The 19,799-nt window shown below is 40.1% G+C and overlaps 1 protein-coding gene across 3 annotated transcripts; it reads left to right on the forward strand.

Annotated features, from left to right (window-relative positions):
* The first annotated feature begins 92 nt into the window (after positions 1-92).
* Positions 93-11,178, forward strand: LOC147173868 (TBC1 domain family member 10A-like). Of its 3 annotated transcripts, none has more exons than XM_086076850.1 (10): positions 93-286; positions 520-751; positions 1,794-1,893; positions 4,074-4,181; positions 4,435-4,541; positions 4,590-4,722; positions 6,116-6,181; positions 6,557-6,746; positions 8,185-8,339; positions 9,177-11,178. In XM_086076850.1, exons 2-10 carry the CDS (start codon positions 570-572, stop codon positions 9,705-9,707), a joined length of 1,572 nt encoding a protein of 523 aa, XP_085932976.1. In that variant the 5' UTR covers positions 93-286; positions 520-569; the 3' UTR covers positions 9,708-11,178. The 3 variants fall into 3 exon arrangements, with proteins under 3 accessions (XP_085932976.1, XP_085932978.1, XP_085932977.1); XM_086076852.1 differs by having other exon boundaries at positions 4,608-4,722; XM_086076851.1 differs by having other exon boundaries at positions 548-751.
* The last annotated feature ends 8,621 nt before the right edge of the window (positions 11,179-19,799 follow it).

Raw genomic sequence — 19,799 nt, forward strand, 5'->3', positions numbered from 1 at the left:
TCGAATAGTTTAAAATAGTACGGAGGCATCTTTTTCCCTATTCGCAAATGGTAGTACCAAGAGAAGCCACTAGAGTTAACAAGCATTCCTATCCCAAGCCAAATCATTTGCACCACTGGACAGGATTTGCTGCTCGAAGCACAATTTGACAGCCATCAGCGAGCAGTTGTCATTGCCATTACCCGCTTTAATTAGTTGGTTCCCCTGGCAATGAATTACACAATAACGTCGGTGGACGGTGGAGTACGTGTAGGAATACTTAAGGTTCGAGTTCCGAGGTGTTAACGTAAGTTTGCTTTAGCATTCTAGTTAGCTAACGCTCAACGTCGGATTGGTGTTGATGTTACGTTTCTTCACTTTTACTCACTCACAACGTCTGTTTTATTGCTTGGGTTTCGGCATAGTGCTTGTTAATGTTTAACAAGGGAACCATAGAAAGGAATTAATTTATATCTGGAGGCAATGGCGTCAGTGATGTTTGTCTCAAGTGTGCCGTTTCTGACTTGGGCTTGTCAACAGGCTCGCTGACGTTAGCTAACCTTTCTAGCGTGCTAGCTGTCGATACTAACATGGCCAACACGGAGAACGGTAATCGCCCGGTGGACACAAGGAGCATCCGGACCGTCAGCAGCAGTCATATCGACGAAGAAAGTTCACTGGGGTCCGACTCCGAGATCAACGGCTTCACCAACGACAAACAAGCCGACAAATACGGATTTATTGGCGGGGCGCAACAGTACACGGGAGCGTCGTAAGTTGCATTTTAATTCTACATGATTGCTGTGTTATGTTGTAAATGCCCTCCACGGTGTTCTGAGTCATTTAATCCATAAAAAAAAAAAAATGAAATCAAGGTTCATAAAATGTGTTTTATTTTGAGATGTGGGCTGTCTGGATGTCTCGAGCCACGAGCTGCGTGGCACAGTGTGGTTATTATACCCTTGTTTTTTTTTCTTCACTAACATAGAATGTGTAGCATTATAACAGTGGATTACTTTACAAGGTCGGGTAGTATTGTAACTTCGCCGTTTTTTCCTTGTAGTAACTTTCTATATGTATACTTTTTAAGTAAACGTTATATTGAAGTGTCTTCAAAAGCAAAAACGTTATTTTCAAGCGCGCGAGCCATTGTCATCTTCTAAAACGAGTTAAAGTTGTGGAAAAGCTCGTTTTGCTCTTTTTATTGAATATTATTCCACAATTTGCATTCCCAAATCGAATACTTCTTTCACTGCTGAAGATGACAAATATATTAATTTTACTGAGCCCATGTAACATTAACTAGTGTAAATCAAAGAGGAGTGCCTAAAATTAGCTCCTTTTGAAGCAATGTGAGCCTTCAATTATACGTTTTTGGTGATGAGATAATTGTATAGTTTAAAAAGCATCAGACCTCACGCTTAATATTATGCTAGAGCTGTATGCATTTTCGTCCGTCGAAGCTTTTAATGTGGCTCACTTATTTGGTGTGGTTGTAGACACTTGACTCGGGCAAATACTGCCACTCTGAAAGCTTGCTATTAAACATACTAGATCTAAATGAATTGCATTATTCCTCAAACTTGCATGCACTCAAATTACCATTAATTCAACTGTTAAAACAAATGACACATGCACAATTCCCATCCATTCAAAGCCTTTGCTTTTAACAGTCAACTCTGGATATTTATACTGTACAACTCACGATCACTTAATGCTTACGTCAACCCTTTTATAGTTCAATTAGTTTAAACGAGGAACACGTGTTTACATAGTGAAATGATATATGTTCTCTTTTCATGTGTGTCTCCAAGGGCTCAGGATGTGCCTATGGCAGTGCTTAGGCAGAGGGAGGTGAAGTGGTTGGATATGCTCAATCATTGGGACAAGTGGATGATCAAGAGATTCAATAAGGTCAGACACACACAAAAAATGTCTAAACTGTTGAAACACAAAATCCCCTGTGGTTCACGAGGCAAGCCGTGAAAACTGCTTCTGCTTTTCTACAGGGTTATTACAGCCAATATCTTGCCACACACAAACCTATGACAACAATGATATTTTCATCCGTTGCTGTGATTGGTCAAACCAAAAGTTTGGTAGATGCGCACAAGTTGCTGCATCGCCCAATCAGCTCAAAGTATTGTACTACATGTCCCGCCTTTCCCAAGCAGTCTCAGATTGATATTGTGGAGAACTCCTATGAGTGATTCACATTATCAATGTGGCTCTTGCCAGGTTAGAAAAATCCACCTCAGGAGGCTGCCATTTTTCCACTTGCTGTCGACTGAAAATGACATCAGTTACTCAACTAACGACCAATCAAGGCTCAGCTTGCGAATGTCACATGATCAAACTCAGAATAACAAGTGAACCGTGATTGGTTATTACCTGAGCCCTGAGCAACTGTAGTATCATTGTCAGTCGACAGCAAATGTCAAAACAGTCATTGTATAGTGTTATTACAACAAACGCAAATCCACTGTATGTTTTCATGTACCTGTACTAGCAGCATAAACACCATAACAAGGGTAACAACAACGCTTTAATATGGCGAGGTCACTATGGTAATGCTTGTGAATGATACGAGCAACACAAAAACTGGAGTATTTTGTAGATATAACAATAAATGTGAAGCCACATTTTTATGTAACTATAATAGCAGTGCCCTCCTTAAATGTGCCAAGTTGAGGCATTTAAGAGATAGATAGATTTAAGGAAGGCATGATATGTTGGGGCCGCCAACATAACAAGGCACCACAGAACAAATATAAAGTCCATGAGTAACTCACTCACCATAACGCTAAATTAAGAGCCGCTTGCCGCAGAGCTAATCATGCGTGGGGATCACCTGTAGCTGTAAGTCCATGAATCTTTTTTTCTTCTTCTTGGTCATAGGCTCCTGTGTTGTTTCATCACTGGGCTTTTTCTTCATTGCAAAAGAAACTTTCCAAATATGTCAGTTTTTTTTACTCATTTTGCTAACTTGTCGATAAGCATCAGCGCTACGTGACTGAGATAATTAGTATCTTAACATGCGTCAAGAGTCCGTCGTAAGCATAGAGAATCCAGTCTTTTATTCAAAATAAAATATTTTTAAGCCTCGGCTAATCAATGAACCGGAAGTATAGTACGTTTTTTATTCTTTCAACTGTGCGGCTCGGTCCAAAGTGGCCCGCGGACCGGTATCCCAGGTTGGGGACCACTGTTGTAAAGAAGATTTTTGACTTGACTTCCCCTTTAAAGATGGAGTTATTTATTATGCAGTGGTTAAATTCACTTTAACTGTCATTTATAAAACCTTACCTGCAAAATTGAAAATGGTTATGTGATTCCAAAGACTTGGATACAATTAATTTGCTTTAAATAATTTCTTATCGGAAAACTGCATTAGTCACATTCACAAAAAGCATGATAAAACATTTATATATATAGTTATTTATGCATCTAAAAATGACAACTGTAAAGGTGATATAATGAATAGAAAATGTATAAAAAGTCCACGTGTGTGTGCGTGTGTGCGAGACACTGTAAAGCAATCTAACACAGTGCTGCAACTTTACCTCATTTTAATGAGTCAGCAGCAGGGTTGGACCAAACCCTTCTTCACACTACACAGCTTGTGACAAAAACAGTTTAGAGTCATATTCAGGGTGGGGCTGCTGAAGTGACTTAATATAAGACTGGTATGACAAGACATTGTCCAAGCATCCTCTGCGTGTATAGACCACCATGTTTGTCCGGACCAGAACAACAAAATTGGGTTGCACGGAACAATGGCTTCATTTGCTCATTGTGGATGTGATGCCGATAGTTCACCTGCTGCAAATGTCAGTGAGGAAAGGTCTGTGTTTTTTGATCCTGCGATACATCTTTGTATGCCAAGTGTCAATAAATGCAGTTTTAGATTTTATTTTTATCACTTGAGTCATTCTGTTATGTCAAAAGTGACATGCGCATGGTGACATAAACAACACTGCACAAGTAACATACAAGCTACATTGTCATTGCCTTCGCCAGTACGTTGTTCAGAGTTCACGCTTTTCTCTTTTGTCTTGCTGTATTTTGTGACGCCGTATTTCACCGTGGTCCAGGTGAGACTTCGATGCCAGAAAGGAATTCCTCCTTCTCTCCGAGGCCGTGCGTGGCTCTACCTTTCAGGAGGGAAGGGCAAGAAAGAGCAGAACCAAGGAAAGTTTCAGGTCAGGGACATGACGTCCTCCTTTCACTTCCACTCCAACCTTGGGCTCATTTCGTGGTACAATTTCACTACAAATATTTACATTTTAGTTTTTTAAAAAAAGTTTTAATTTTGTTGGTTGAGAGCTTAGTGTGTGTGTTCTTAGAAAGTGTTTATTGAATTTGGATGACTTTTATTTTTTGGGGAAATCTCACTGTTAAAAAACAACAAACAAACAAACAGATTTAAAACCTCCTTCATGTGTTTCATCCTAGGAGTTGGACAGCCAGCCAGGTGATCCCAAATGGAGCGACGTGATTGAGAAAGATCTCCATCGACAGTTTCCATTCCATGAGATGTTTGTGTTGCGGGGAGGGCACGGGTAAGAACCCAGACCAGAAGGACTTTTGATGCATGGTTGTGACCACAGTTGTGTGTCCGTGCACAGGCAGAAGGATCTTTTCCGTGTTCTGAAGGCCTACACTCTGTACAGACCAGAGGAGGGATACTGCCAGGCGCAGGCTCCCATTGCTGCTGTGTTACTCATGCACATGCCTGCAGAGGTACATCACTCCCAAGCTTCACCTGCTAACGCATACAAACACTATCCAGTCAAATGATGGTGCTGTTGCCTTGTCAGAGTCCTTAAACCAGGGGTGTCAAACATCAGGCCCGTCAGGGGGTCCAATCTGGCCTGGTGGGACAGAACACAAACTGCAGTTTTCATTCAAATGCACTGTTGTTGCTCATTTTGTCCACTGCAAGGTGCATTGACAACCACTTGAATGACATTGTGAAATGTGTCTGTTAGTCAAGATTTGATGCAAAAAATTAAATTTCAGATTACTCAGTGAGATGATAATAAAAGGGAACATTTTCAGAACGTACTGGTAATTATTTGCACACAAAAAAACTGCAAATATTGTGACCTGTTGTTATTTATAGCGTATTGGACCACGGACATGCTGGTTGGCCCTCTTCAGATCAAATTTGGGTTTAAGTGGCCCCTGAATTAATGAGTTTGACACCCCTGCTTTAACCCATTAAGGCCGGGAGCACGTGACCGCGCTTCTACCGTTAAAGCCGGGAGCGCACCTGCGCTCTTCTCCCTTTAAACCCGGCAAAGCGGATATGTCATTTTGTTGCGTTTTGACCAATTCTTGGTTTCTTAGCCGATGAAATGCATCAGAATATGCACGATAGGGTGACGTGGGCCTCATAGCATGTCCTGGAATTTTATTTGAGTGTTTACAGTTGACCCAGATTTGCGGGAGTTATTAAATAAATGACGCGATTGACGACGACGGTGTGGGAGGAATTCGAATCAGTGTAACAAGTCAACAGTGACATACTGTTAAGAAATATGTTTGTAGACAATGAGGATGTTGAAATTTTTGACGGCTTTGTAACGAAATGGACGACGAATAATTACCACTCGATTCCCCGAGGTTATTACAACTGCGCTTCAGTGTTGAAGATAAATATAGTTGGAGTTATATATCCGCAGTTGCGACATTTGTTTGTTGAATTAAAAAAAAAATTATATTAATAAACTTAGGTTTGTGTGAACGCCACAAGTGTAAGCTCTAAAATGTCTTTGGAATTATGTTTCTATCTGCTTCAGGAGCTGAGAAATCAATAATTTTGAATAGTGTTGAATTTCCAGGAAAACTTCAGGTTTTCGGGGCTGACTCAAAAGTCACCCGTAGGTTTTAAAGGCATGTTTTGCCAGGCGCTTTAGGCCTTAATGGGTTAAACAAAAGTTTTTTTTATTGCACCGTTTATTTTTTTAAATAACCTTGAGCCATCCACTGCTGGAGGTCGAAGCAGTGATAGGTTTGCTTAGGGAGCCCATCTAATCAGGTGCAGGTGTAGTAATGAAGTGACCTTTTTTCTTCGTCTTTTTAAGATAAACTATTTTGTTGCCTGACATTGTTGTGTGTGTGTTTCCCAAAGGATGCCTTCTGGGGACTGGTGCAAATTTGTGAGAAGTATCTTCCTGGCTACTACAGCCCAGGCCTGGTGAGAAACGCACCGCAAGCACAACAGATGCGATGACACTGAAACAAGAGTACAGTTTGTATTTCGTAGTATGACACAATACTTTATATGAATAAGCCTGATGCTAAGAAGCATGGTCACAGTGTAATTGTGTAAGAAGAATGTGGTAATGGGTGATTAATCCTACCTTGTGATTTTGCATGAAGTGTCATTTTTGTACTCAAGTGGAAATGAGATTTACTGCGAATAAAGATGTTACGTAATCGCTATTGTCTTTCTAAAACGTGCAGCGACATGATGCCATTGGACTGGTTTTCAATAGTGGAACATCCACACACTTATTTACAGGCTTACAATCCCCATGTCAATTGGTTCTGCTGTCTGTTTGTCTCATAGGAAGCTATCCAGTTAGATGGAGAGATCCTTTTTGCTTTGCTGCGACGCGTCTCTCCGCTGGCTTTCCGCCATTTGGAAAAACACAAGATTGACCCCATCCTCTACATGACTGAATGGTTTATGTGTGCCTTCTCTCGAACGTTGCCATGGGCCTCTGTATTGCGTGTCTGGGACATGTTCCTCTGTGACGGTAAGTCGCTCAAGTTAACATACAGAATGTTTTTTATGTGTAGGGCATTTGATGTGTTTTTATTGAAACAATGAATTTTCCAGGCTGGTGCAATAATATAACATACTGTATTGGATTTTCTCCAGTGCACCCAGGGTCAAAATCATACATAAAGGCTGAAATACAGTTCGGACCATAAATATTGGGACATCGACACAATCCACCTGCTTTGGGTGTAAATACCCTCCAATGGGGTACCGCACGATATACGTCACTACACTTAATTAATATTCATGAGGCTAGCAAGGGGGGTCAAACTCTGCGGGCCAGACAAGACGGATGTAAACAGTCTAATTGCAAGATGTCTACTGCGCTAAATCTGCTAATTCTGTCCGAGAATGATATCCCTGGTGCCAAATCCACTGCTATAGTCGTCGAAGAATGTACTAATGTTCAATTGAAGAGATGGCTTGAGTGTAGAGGGCTGAAAAAGTAGTGAAAAAGAGCCGACCAGTTCCCCAGAGGTAATGTTTTTTTTCTTCTCCCCGTCAAAACATCGTCCTACGCAACTGACACTGACATTCTCCAGATTCAACAAGCTATCCTTTACCACCATGTGCCCTGTCTGTCATATCTGGTTGTCTTACGTCTTTGATAGTTGTTGGGGGTACATTTTTAATGCTTTTTTTTTTTGTGTGTGTAGCGATCACAATTCTACTCAGAAATTCTTGTGCACAATCAACAACACTCGCTATTCCTCAATTCTTTCAATTATTATATCATTCCCGCTTATAAACCTGTTTCCTTAATTCAGAAAAGACCCTACAGATAAATGTTCATACATGTCACAGCTGCACGAAAGGCAAAAAAACAAAACAAAAAACGACGGTAAGCAAGACCGGTCCGAACAACAGCGGCAATGCCATTTTAGCATTTTTCCCCGGCATTCATTATTGTCGTCCGGCACTCGGGGTAGTGCCAAACTGAGGACAAAAAATAAAAAAATAAATATTGACTACATATAAAGGTGAAAGGCTTCACTTCATTGGGGCTAAACTGCTCTTTCGGACGTCGACACAAGTTGATCCCCATTCACAATTATTCCTCAGAATTTTTGGCTTTAGGAAACGAAAAAAGAATAAGTCCTTCACATGCGGACGGTCGTAGTGTCTGGAGTCATTTCTACAAGTTCCATAACAGCTGTGTTTACTCGGCAAGGTTTTTTTCTGGAGATAAACGCGAGCAAAACAAACACTTCTAGCATGGCTTGTCAACGAGCCGGCTTCTTTTTGACCTCCTTCCAGTTCAAGCTCCTGAAGTCATGTGGCCTTACGGTCTAAAAATAGAATTCCTGCAGTACCCCATTCAAGTTGAAAGTCTGCAGTAATAAAATATTTCAAACACTAGAAAGGAGTATAAATAACTGTACCACACTTTGTCTTTCTCTTGTGAAAACCAGGTGTCAAAATCATCTTCAGAGTAGGTTTGGTGCTGCTGAAATGCATGCTGGGTAGTCGTGAGAAGCTGAAGGCCTGCCAGGGCCAGTATGAAACCATGGAGCTTCTCCGAGCTGTGGAGCTTCGATACATGCAGGAGGGTTTCCTCATCCGAGAGGTAATATCCGCAGCATTACTAAGTGTATAATGAATAGCGCTCAGTTTTTTGTAGTCATACCGCACCTGAGTGGGTGCTAATATCACAACGTACCTGCTCCAAGTGATGATCCTTTGGTTAGCATTAGCTCAGGTTAGTGCAATGTCCTCGAAGGAAGTCTGCAAAATGGGAGTTGAATTATTTGTTGAATGTAACTACTGGAAAGTAGGAACTCATCCAGTCGTCATCGTATAAAAACACAATCCCACACATTATGAAATCACTGAATGAAGTCATCGAAAGTCCTGGAAAGAAAGAAATCAGTTAAGATGTGCTAACGCTTTCATTTTAGAATGCAGCTAGCTCCTTTGCATTGTTATTGAGTATGAGCTTGGACAATAGTGAAGCCTATTTTGTTTTTCAGTATGAATCAGAAAACTCATTTCAGGAGTGTAATTTCCCCCAACCCCCCCCGCATTTTCTTAGCAAAGACAATTCTCCACTTTATGCGTTTACAGTGTTGAAATTTATAATATAATATACGCTGTTACCTGTGAAGCCTAGCGCCACCTGCAGGTCAGAATGCCACCATCCATGCAGAATAGTTCTTGGGGACTCCATGTACTGTCGAGAATAAGGGTGGCCTCACTCAGCCTTTATAATAAGCCGTCTGTGTGACTTGACCACTGCTGACCCTGCCAGAGGCCTTTGGCATTCACTTATTAAGTTACAACGTTTGACACAAAGACCAGACATGGCTGGAACTTACTGTATTTCCCATGAAGGGCGGGTCTATTCCTTGGAAAATGATCTCAATGACTCATGTGTGTTCGAATGACGCGTGTCTTCCTGACGCAGATTTTGGAAGTGCCAATTACAGCGCGGGATGTGGAAAGGGAGCATCACACCCAGCTGAAGCGCTGGAGGAAGAACCGCGGTGAGCTCAATTTCAAATCTCCCCCGAGGATGCACGGGGCCCGACTCATCATGATGGCCGACCCCCCGAGGCGCCAGGATCTCCAGCAGCACCCCACCATTTTACTGGAGGAGGCGGAGCTCAGCCCGCTGCTGAAGAAGGACAAGGATGAGAAGAGCAAGAAGAAAACCTTGAAGAAGTCACAACTCCCTGAGGAGATTCCAAACCCTTATCCGCTTCTCAACGCCACGCCGCCGCCACCGTCTTTTCCACCAGCCCCGCCTCCAGTGCTAAGCAAGGCCCCGGAGACTTTGCCACAGACTGAAGCAGTCCCACTTCCCCCGAGGCACGGGCCTTCTGGAGACCTCCCCCCGAGGCACGGGCCCTCTGGAGACGTCCCCCCTCCCAAAGAGACTCCCCTGCAGCAATCCACACACAGCCTCAGCAGCACAGACCAGGATACGTACCTGTGATCTTGAAGCTTTGTGTGAGCGCGGAAGACGCACCAGCACCCCTCAGCCTACATGTAACCAGCTATGGATGAGTTTATTAACTCATTCTCAGATACCATTTTGGCCTCTGATAATACTGATGTCCAGCTACGGTGTAAAACTGCCTTGATGCTCTCTACATAGCGACACCTAGTGAGGGGAAAATGAAGTTTCATGAACCACATGAGCTATTTTTTAACTCGTATAGATGGTGGTCTTGGTGTAAAGATGCAGTGGATATTTAAGCATTTTCAATTGCACTAGCCTTTATCTTGAAACCAAGACCACTATCTAGAGGAGTAAAAAAATATCGCAAGTTGTTGGCGAAGCGTCATTTTCCCATCGCTAGGCTGACACCTGGCTTCTAGGGACAATGTGGTCCTTTTTGATGTGTGGAAGCAAATTGCCAAAGTTAATGTCTGTTTTTTTTTTTGTCCACTCAGATTCAACACTAGTGATAAATTTGATGCAATCAAAGTCCAGAATGCAGATTTATTTTATTTTTTATATGACCCTTCGTTTTGCAGTGGTCATCCTATCGGATGGTTTGATCATGATTGGCCGGTTGCCAGCTTCCGTTCCACTTAACGTGGAAGCTTATCACCACCAGGTCTGTTGGGAGACAATCTTATTTTTGTGAGTGCTTTTTGTTTTCAACATGCACAGTGAACACTTAAGCATTGAATTTTTATATATATATAGTCTTATATTTACATTCAAACCTGTCCTAACATTGGACCAAGGATTGTTTTCCTCACAGTTATTTATTTTCTAGTCTCTGTCGTAACATTTTTTTTTCTTTAATGTGGGTAACTTGACCCACAGTCACTGTGCCACTTTCTGTAGCTTCGGAGCAGCAGAAATTTCTCTTCTTTTTGGCAGTAGTCAAAAGAACACTGCTCCGACATTCCTGGCGTCTTAAGAGCTAATTAGCCTTAACGTGCTTGTTTGCCAAATGCTAATCAGTATAACTAATGACTTTGTGCATGTTCTTTCTGTTAAGATTGTGCCAATGGCATAATGGGTGCTGACCTTTTTGCAACCGTTTGGTCATCACCATCTGTTCCTTATGTAATATTTCAAGCGTTCTTTCTTTGTTGGTTGGGAGGTGTAAAACTTTGAACAATATTTCGTGGCGGTTTTACAAAGGAACACGTTTGTTTTATCTTTACTTATTTCCATAGTAGTAGTCACTGCTATGAGATGCCACTTTGTTTGTTTTTTATTTGTATCACCTTTGCAACACTACAGAAATACTTGACTGTAAGCAAGTTGGAAAAAACGTTTGTGCTATAAATAACCTTTTATCTGGAAAATATTCAGAATAATTTTGTTATACCATCCTTAGATGGTTTATGAGAGATGTGTAATGCAACCAAAAGGCACTTTGCAGTATGTAGATTTTTTCCCCCTTCCCAAATAAAAATTATTTCAATTTTGTTCAAATTTAAAACATCTCTGTCAAGTTATTTTCCGCCTTAGGTTTAACCAATAGCAGGAACTATGTGGAAAGTGTTTTCAGATCACCAGTAGATGGCGCAATGTAGTCATTACTGAAACCAAGCTTTAGTTGTGGAGGACGTGGCACCCTAGCCTTGGATGGACCTCATTTGTGCATTCATTTAATACAGATTCATCTATTTTGTCCTAATAAAAAAAAGATCGTGGTTTCCACACTTTCATCTGTTAATTACAACAACAACAAAAGCACAAACATGATGACCACATTTTATAGGAGATGACCATTTTATCTTGTTACACTAAGGAGCACTTTCAAATATAGAGGAATTTAAATGTATCAACTTGCAAAATTTCCAATTTGATGCCTGCTAAGCGTTCCCAAAAAGTTGGCATGGGAGTAACAAAAGACCTGTTGAGCATTGCAAAAAAAAAAATACCTTTAATTAATTTCCACAGGTGAACAGTTTAAATGAAAACAGGTGAGTTTTATGATTGGGTATGAAAGGAGCATTCCTGAGAGGCTCAGTTTTTCAGAGGCAAGGATGTGTCGAGGTTCACTACTTTGAATATCTGAGTAAATAGTCCAACAGTTTGAGAAATTGGAAATCATTTAGGGATTGAATCATCTATACATAGGTGTATATGATTCCCATAGCACCATCAAAAGATAATCTGGAGAAATTTCAGCACGAAAGCAGCAAGGCCGGAAAAACAACATTGAATGCCCGTGACCTTCGACCCCTCAGGTGGCACTGCATCAAAGATATTGCCTCATAGGCTCAGGAACACTTTATTGAATCAACGTCCGTTAATACATTCGTCGCTACATCTACAAATGCAAGTTAAAACTCTCCCGTAGTGACAGCCATAAATCAACAACATCCAGAAACGCCGCTGGCTTGGCTGGGCCCGATCTTCTGATATGGACTGACAAAAAGTAGAAAAATATGCTGTGATCTGATGAGTCAGCATTTCAAATTGTTTTGGAAATCATGGATATTGTGTCATCTGGCACAAAGAGGAAAAGGACCATATGGATTGTTTTCAGTGCAAAGTTCCAAAACCAGCATAGTAACTTACGTATCTGTGACGGCACAATTAATGTTGACTTTATTGGAATTGGGGTTTGTAGAATTTATAATTCATTATAATTTGATGTACAGAGAAGCACAACTGGATGCACAATGCCATTGTTGTTGAGATGGTCTGAATTATTGGCCCATTGACCTTGAATGGTGATAACGTTTTCCACGGTACTGGACCGTGTCAAATATGTCATCTCAGAAATAGGACGGCATGGTACAAACTCTTATCTCGCTGGTCTGGCGTCGACTTGTGCTCATCCTGCTAATGAGACAGCAAGATTTGGACAGTAGCGTGTGTGAGGAGTGTGTTTGCTCATTGTACAAGTATTTAACCTTTCGACACCAAGATTTCAGAGCTCCGCCCTCGCTCAGGAGGTCACTCCTCGTGTCAACCCCTGACTTTAAACTAATGACGGACTTCTATTGTTTTCTTAATTCCTTACTGAATTGTCCAAGTCGTTTTCTCCTCTTGGAGGTGTGGGGCATTTAGTGTGCTGCCCCAGGCCATGACGAGTTCACGTAAATTGCCACCTTAGGGATCCAGGTAAAGCGGCTAACTTGTTCCTAATCATCCAGCAAGGCGTGAGCTGCAGCTGTTGACTTTTGACCTCGGGTCTTCAGTGGGTCAAATTACAAAAGAAGGCGACGTATCACACGCAATTTGGGACTCGCTGTTTCCATTACATTTCATGGCATGACACAATAAGTGTTGTGTTAGATGGAGAACACCTGCCGTCGTAGCAATTCTAATGAGGGGGCAGAAGTGCTCGCGTTTAGTAGAAGTGTAGTACGTCTTCAAAAAATACGAGTAGAAGTAGAACTAGACCTGGAGTCAGCAACCTTTCCTCTCAAAAAAGCCATTTTAAAAATGGAGCTGCAAAAATATTTAAAGATTGTTATTAAGGAAGCAGTGTGTTAGTGTTAGCCTAATGTACTGATGGTCCAAGAGCTAATTATAGCCGTACCATAACATAAAATTATGCAGCATTCAATACTTGTGACATTGACAAAACATTCATTTTATTCTACCTTTTGTATTTTTCTTTTGATTTTTTTGTGTGTGTTTGTTTTTCATACATTTTTTTAATTTTCTGCCTTTTTTTGGTCAAATTTCTGCCATTTTTTGGCAATTTTATAGAAATATGGTCATTTTCTGCATCCCTTCTTAATTTAATTAATTTAATGGCTTTAAAAAAAAAAAACATTTATTCTGTTTTTTTTTGCTTAGAATTTTGTGGACATTTTATGGTAATTTTCGGGATTTCTTTTGTTTTTGAATATTTTATAGTTACTTTTTTTGGGCATTTCTAAATATATTTATGGTAATTTTCTGCCTTGCTTTTGCTTTTGGGCATTTTAGGTTACTTTTTGAATATTTTCTTTTTATTCAGTTCCCTGACATTTTTAGCAATTTTTAGCAATTTTCTGCATTTCCTCTTCCTTTTTGGACATTTTATGGTCACTTTTTGGAAATTTTTAGGTAATAAAAAAAAAAAAGCATATTTTTCTGACATTTTTTTTTATTTTGGGGAATATTGAACTATTAATTTTCATCTAAAGCATTAATACATTTGAAGAATATTACAATATTTTATCTAAAAAAATAAAAATAAAAATATGACTATATATATATACACACAAATTTTATTTAGAGATCCACAGTGAGCCACAGGAAAGGTACTGAAGGTGCCGCATGTTGCAGACCCCTGAACTAGACCTACTGATTCAACACCTGTACAAGTACAACTTAGGTACAACTACCAAGGTACAATAATATCTTACGAATCTCCAAATCTGTTGCATTGTCATGAATACTTCTTGGTTCTTGATCATCCAGGTGGCTGCAGCCTCAGTTTTTTCTGCCTTATATGGCCAGGCCTTTTTTTAATATTTGGACAACAACATAACATCACTTCCCTCCCACCTTTACGGGCTACATTTGGTATTTACCCGGACGAGGCACAGCAACAGTTAACGGTGGCGGTCCCGAAGGAATGCATGCACCGTCACGCTTTGCCTCTTTGCTTGGGACACCTGGCCCTCTTTCAGTGCCACCGTTGCATTTACATGTCAAAGGAGGCGCATCAAGAAGGCTCTCTCTGTGCTCCGCTTCTCACTCCAGAGATGATCTGATTTATCTCTTCATCAACGGAAATATATGCTTCGAGTGGGCCATCCCGCCAGCCGTCCCCGGCTAGAGGGAGCAGTTAAAGGAGAGACTTGTGATGCTCCGTGTGATCCCACAACCAACGGACCCCCGTCACAATGCTTGATTCATGTGATGCGGGTGACTTTCTCACTGCTCCGAGGCTCAATGTGTTGAGGGGGGTACAAAGCAAAAGGCGCCTGTGTTCCCCAGGTATCCGATTCCCACATTTGATGGAGCGTAACAGGTTGACTCAGGTCAAATTAACGGGCCCAAGTAACAAATGTGAGGGCAGACATTGTGGCCATTGTGCTGCAGGTGAGCTTTGGCTAGCAGAGGGAATAAAAAAAGATTGATTGTTCTAAAAAGGAAATCGTTCATCTTTGTGAAAACCAGAGCCAGGGAGGATAATTGAATCATCGCAGTTGTGTACCTCGTGGGTTTATATGCAAAAGGAAAAGTCATTACTTTTATTTCCCTCCTCTGAGTTTTGCAGTTGATTTTCATGAACATATAAATTTAACAATTTAACAGCCCTCAGAAAAGCACAAAACTCAATGATCTAACCGTAGCGGCTTAATCATTGAATTTGAAATAGACCACAAGTAACATGACTAATAGAATAATAAATTGAGCACAAAGGAAATGTTTTTATATCTTATCTGTCACTGCTGAATTAGTGTTTGGATCCAGACCAAAATGTATAAAACGGATTTATGTTCCCTGTGCTGCCATGAAAATGTAAACCTTGTCTCACTTTGCCAAAAAAAAAGAAGTGATGAAAAGCTTTTTAATCTGTACATTTATCTGAATCAACAATAAACTTGAACTTTCTTCTACATAACCATTAGGTTAGAATGTAATTATTTTCCTTTCCTTTTTAGCACGTTTACACAAAGTTTTACATTCCGGTAATTGATCCCTTTGGAGAACTATTAAACATTGTTACACAGCAATATTATTGTTAGTCAATTTACAATAATATGTTCTATGCAGCCTATCTAGTCTAAACACAGCATTCAGGTTAGTATTGCGATTGTGGAAAATGAGTTAAGCAGCAAAATCCAATCATTTTTATACAACTCAGGGAGCGGCCATTTTGCATTTGCTGTCAACGGAAGATTACGTCACAGTTGCTGAGGGCTCAGGTAACGACCAATCACGACTCAGCTTGCAACCACCACATGACCAGACTCAGTAAACAGGTGATTGGTTGTTTCCTAAGCCCTGAGTGACTGTGATGTCATTTTCAGTCAACAGCTAGTGGCAAGATGGCCGCCCCCTGAGACTGTTAAAAACAGATTAATTTTGCTGGTTTATCATATCCCAATGCCATATTTAGACTAGGTGGACCGTATAGAACATATTTTTGTTGACTTTTCCTTTAATGAAATATGAAGTCAGTGTGGGCAAATGTATTTAAAAAACATTAAAACATCACCATCTTTAGATCTAGTAGTTTCCAGATTCCGATGTTTACATTTCTACACTACACAATTCTCCACTGTGTGCAAACATGACAGCTCTTTTCATTTCCACATATGGCCTCATAAATATTCATGTGCTATATCCGGCCATCTTAAACAACAACCGTATTTCGGCATACTTTTTTCTAATGTATGTTAATGTTTTAAGTCTTGAGCAAGGCTTCCAAATGGAACCTTTGAAATGGAGTTTTAGCACCTGTGATGTTTCCACTGTGTCGCTTCGCTTCCATTTATGGTCCACAAATGGCCGCACATATGGCTGCTAGATGGTAAATTTAACGTAGGATAACAACGCAGGAATCTCATGGGTGCATTTGGCAAAGTACTTAAATTATCATCAGCGCTGGCTTTCCACAAATTCCCACAGGCCTGCTCGGATTAGGGACCATATGAATGTTCTTATGGTGCCAACGGTGCTTGATTTTTATTGTTGCTTTTTATTTAAAGCAATAACTTCATACATACAGTAGATACAAAAAAAAAGTTATACATCTGATCTATCTATAAAGGAGTCACAGGAACCAAATACATATTATAAGTTAAATTTGACAGTTATTTTGCCCATAGCCCAAATCTAGGGTTCATCTACCTTTACTGTCAAAAAAGCCAGTTTAGGCCAAATAAATAACAAAAGATCTGTCTGGAGCCGCAAAACCTTTGAAAATTATAAAACAGTATGCACATATTATATGTTATATATGTTTGCCAATTTTGTGGACATTTTATGTTCATTTGGGGGATTTCTTTTGTTTTGGACTTTTTATAGTTTGACATTTTCTTTTCTAACTTTTTAAAAAGAAATTTCCGGAGTTTTTATTTTCATAATTTTTTTTTATAATTTTGTGTACATTTTATAACAATTTTCGGCATTTCTTTTTTGTTTTTGGACATTTCATATGTACATTTGGAATGTTTTTCTTTTCTGCCTTTTCTTTTACAATTAATTTTCTAGCTTTTTTTTTTTGCAATTCCAAAGACATTTTAAGGCAATTTTTGGACTTTCTTTTTCTTCTTCTTTTTTGACATTTTATGGTTATTTTTTTAACATTTTCTTTTCTGCCTTTTTTTTAAATAAATTTTCAGATATTTTGTTGTTGTTGCAATTTTGTGTACATTATATGATAATGCCCATTTTTCAGGTATTTTTAAAAAACGATTTTTTATCTGTCTTTCGTCTCTTTTTCTGACAACTTACAAATTTGGACCCTGACATTTTTTTAATAAATAATTATTTTTAATCGAAATTGTTAATTCTTTCAAAGAACATTTTATCTAAAAAAATTAAATGCATATGTAAAAAAAGATATTAATTTCTACAGATTTTTTTTTTTTTTAGAGATCATCAGGGAGCCACAGGAAAGGGACTAAAGAGCCACATGTGGCTCCAGAGCCACAGGTTTCAGACCACTGCCCTAATCAAGAAATACTGTAAACAAAATTCAGGCAACTCGATATAAATTGGAGACTGTATATGCCGTAATAAAATTAGCAAACTTACACATTCAGCAAATATCACTGTCCATTGTCTATCCAGCACTTTAACGAATCAAAGCCTAAATTAAAGCAACAAAAGTTTCCCAAATGAGTTGTTGTTAGTGCACAGTAAAAAGTTAAATGAGGCAGAGTAAATGTGTCTGCTAATTACCTGCTTGACTCAGTGCCTACAGGATATTTTCAGCCCAATTGATGGGCGCGTCGGGGTTACATGGGGGTAAGTACTGCACACCTGCACTGCTCCTTGAGGATTTATCGGCGTTTCATTTAATCTCCATCATTGCACTTCTCCCCCAACACGTCTCTTCCTCCCATCCTCCTGACCTCTTCGGTCTCCGCACCTCCCACCTCAACAGTTGCCAGAGGCATGCACAACTTTGACGGGAGGCCTCGTCAAGTAAATGAAGCGTACGAAGGACACCTATTCCCCGACACTTGCGGAGCCTGATTGATGTTTGCGCTCATTTTTTTGACGTGGTTTTTTTCCAAAATGTGAGGTAATCTGAAGCAGCCAAATTTACAAATTACATACGCTCACTGGGCACAAAATTAACAACGCCTGCACAATCTATAAACACCCGCCCCTCACTATATCATGGTTTACTTTTTGCAGCTTTACTGCATCGCAAATTTTTTTCTTAATCGTATTTATATCGTGGATTATTTTTGTTAAATTTCCACACTGACTCTTACATACCCACGTAGCAATAAACACCAAGCAGGAGGAAAGAGTGTGTCAAAGACAGAGAATGTCTGTCGTTTGGGATTATTTCACACGAAATAAAACAGACAAGAACTTAAGTTACACAACTGCACATCTACAGTAAAGTAACCATAGTTAGCTAATGTAATATAGCCTGCTACCACTATTTAGAACAATTGTTGTGCGCTTGCCTACGATACAAGTTTGGCGTGGGTTCGCTTCCCCGCATGGGAGAACATGTTTGTATGTTTGTGTGAGTGTGTGCAAAAAAACAAAACAAAACAGTTTAGCCAGTTAACAGCAACCCAGCTCTACATTCTCATTCGCTGATTTCCACAACACGCAACAGGCCAGGCCCGCCTTTTAAAGGCACACACGCATTCAGCATCATAGATACTACAGTGTAGAACGTGTGGATGGTGACGCCAAGTGGACAATATTAATACCAGCGCCTCACCTGCTGCAGTATTATATGCATGAAGTTTTGAAATATGTATAAATAATAAGATGATTACGGTATTTGGTTGCTAGGGATTTTGTCTTTTTTATGGTTATGGAACATAACGAGGGACTATCCCCGCTGATTTTGGGTGAGAAGCGGGATCAACCAAGGCTGAACGCTTGCTAATAATTGTGTCCATGTACAGTGTTGTTAGTTAACAGGCTACTTCCTAGTCCATAGAGGTTGACAAAAATTCTTCTCCATATGCAAAGAGCTTTATCATAACTTATTCGTCATATGTCTTCATAATAATACATACACGCACACATCACTTGCTCTAGTCTCCCATCTTGTTGAGTAGCACTGATAATGACTTATTAACATGTGGCCAGGTCGAGAATTAGCCTATCAATGATTCTCTCCGGGTGTTTGTTTACTCATTTGTGAGGCTCCTGGCCGGCCCGGTAGGTGATGAGTAACAGACACAGATGGTGGGCATCAGCAGGCAGGCTGGCCGGCGGCAGATTAGCAGCCTCCCGTGTCTTTGCCGTAGCCCCCTTCCACAAGCTCACTCCTACTGAGCCCCAGAGGAGTGCCTGTCTGTAACTCTACTCGCTTTGGCAAGCCTCGTGTTGATGGAGCACAACCATGGGCTTATCTCCTCTCATTCCACCATTTCTGGGTCAAACAGGCTCAGCAGCAATGCATGTGTATGTTTATGTAAAATTGGCCTTCTTTAGCAAAAGGAATGCTATTGCTATTACATGTTTTGCAGCTTTATCTACACTCTAAAAACAGTTGGGTCCAAAATAACCCAAATTGGGTCCAAAAGGGACCAACCCAACCTTTTGGGTTATCCAATTAACCCAAAATGTTGGGTCAAATTAATGACCCACTAAACAACCCAAAAATTGTTTTTTTTGTGGGCTATTAATTTTACCCAACATTCTGGGTTATGTCATTGAAAGTTGGGTCCGTTCATTTATTACCTCATTCAATTGGGTTATTCAATTTATCCAAAACCCTACAAAACAACCCAACAAATTGGGTTATTTAATTTTACCCAATGTTTTGGATTAAATAACTCAAAAAGTTGTGTGGGGGGGGGGGGGTGTCATTTTGTACCTAATTCAAGTGAGTTATTCAATCGACCCAAAAAGTTGGGTCAAATGAATAACCCACATAACAACCCAACAAATACTACAAAACAACCCAACAAATTGGGTTATGTAATTTTACCCAAAGTTTTGGATTAA

Source organism: Leptonotus elevatus, chromosome 5 (genome assembly GCF_054856555.1).
Source record: "Leptonotus elevatus isolate MCC_2025b chromosome 5, RoL_Lele_1.0, whole genome shotgun sequence".
In the NCBI taxonomy this organism is placed as follows: Eukaryota; Metazoa; Chordata; class Actinopteri; order Syngnathiformes; family Syngnathidae; genus Leptonotus; species Leptonotus elevatus.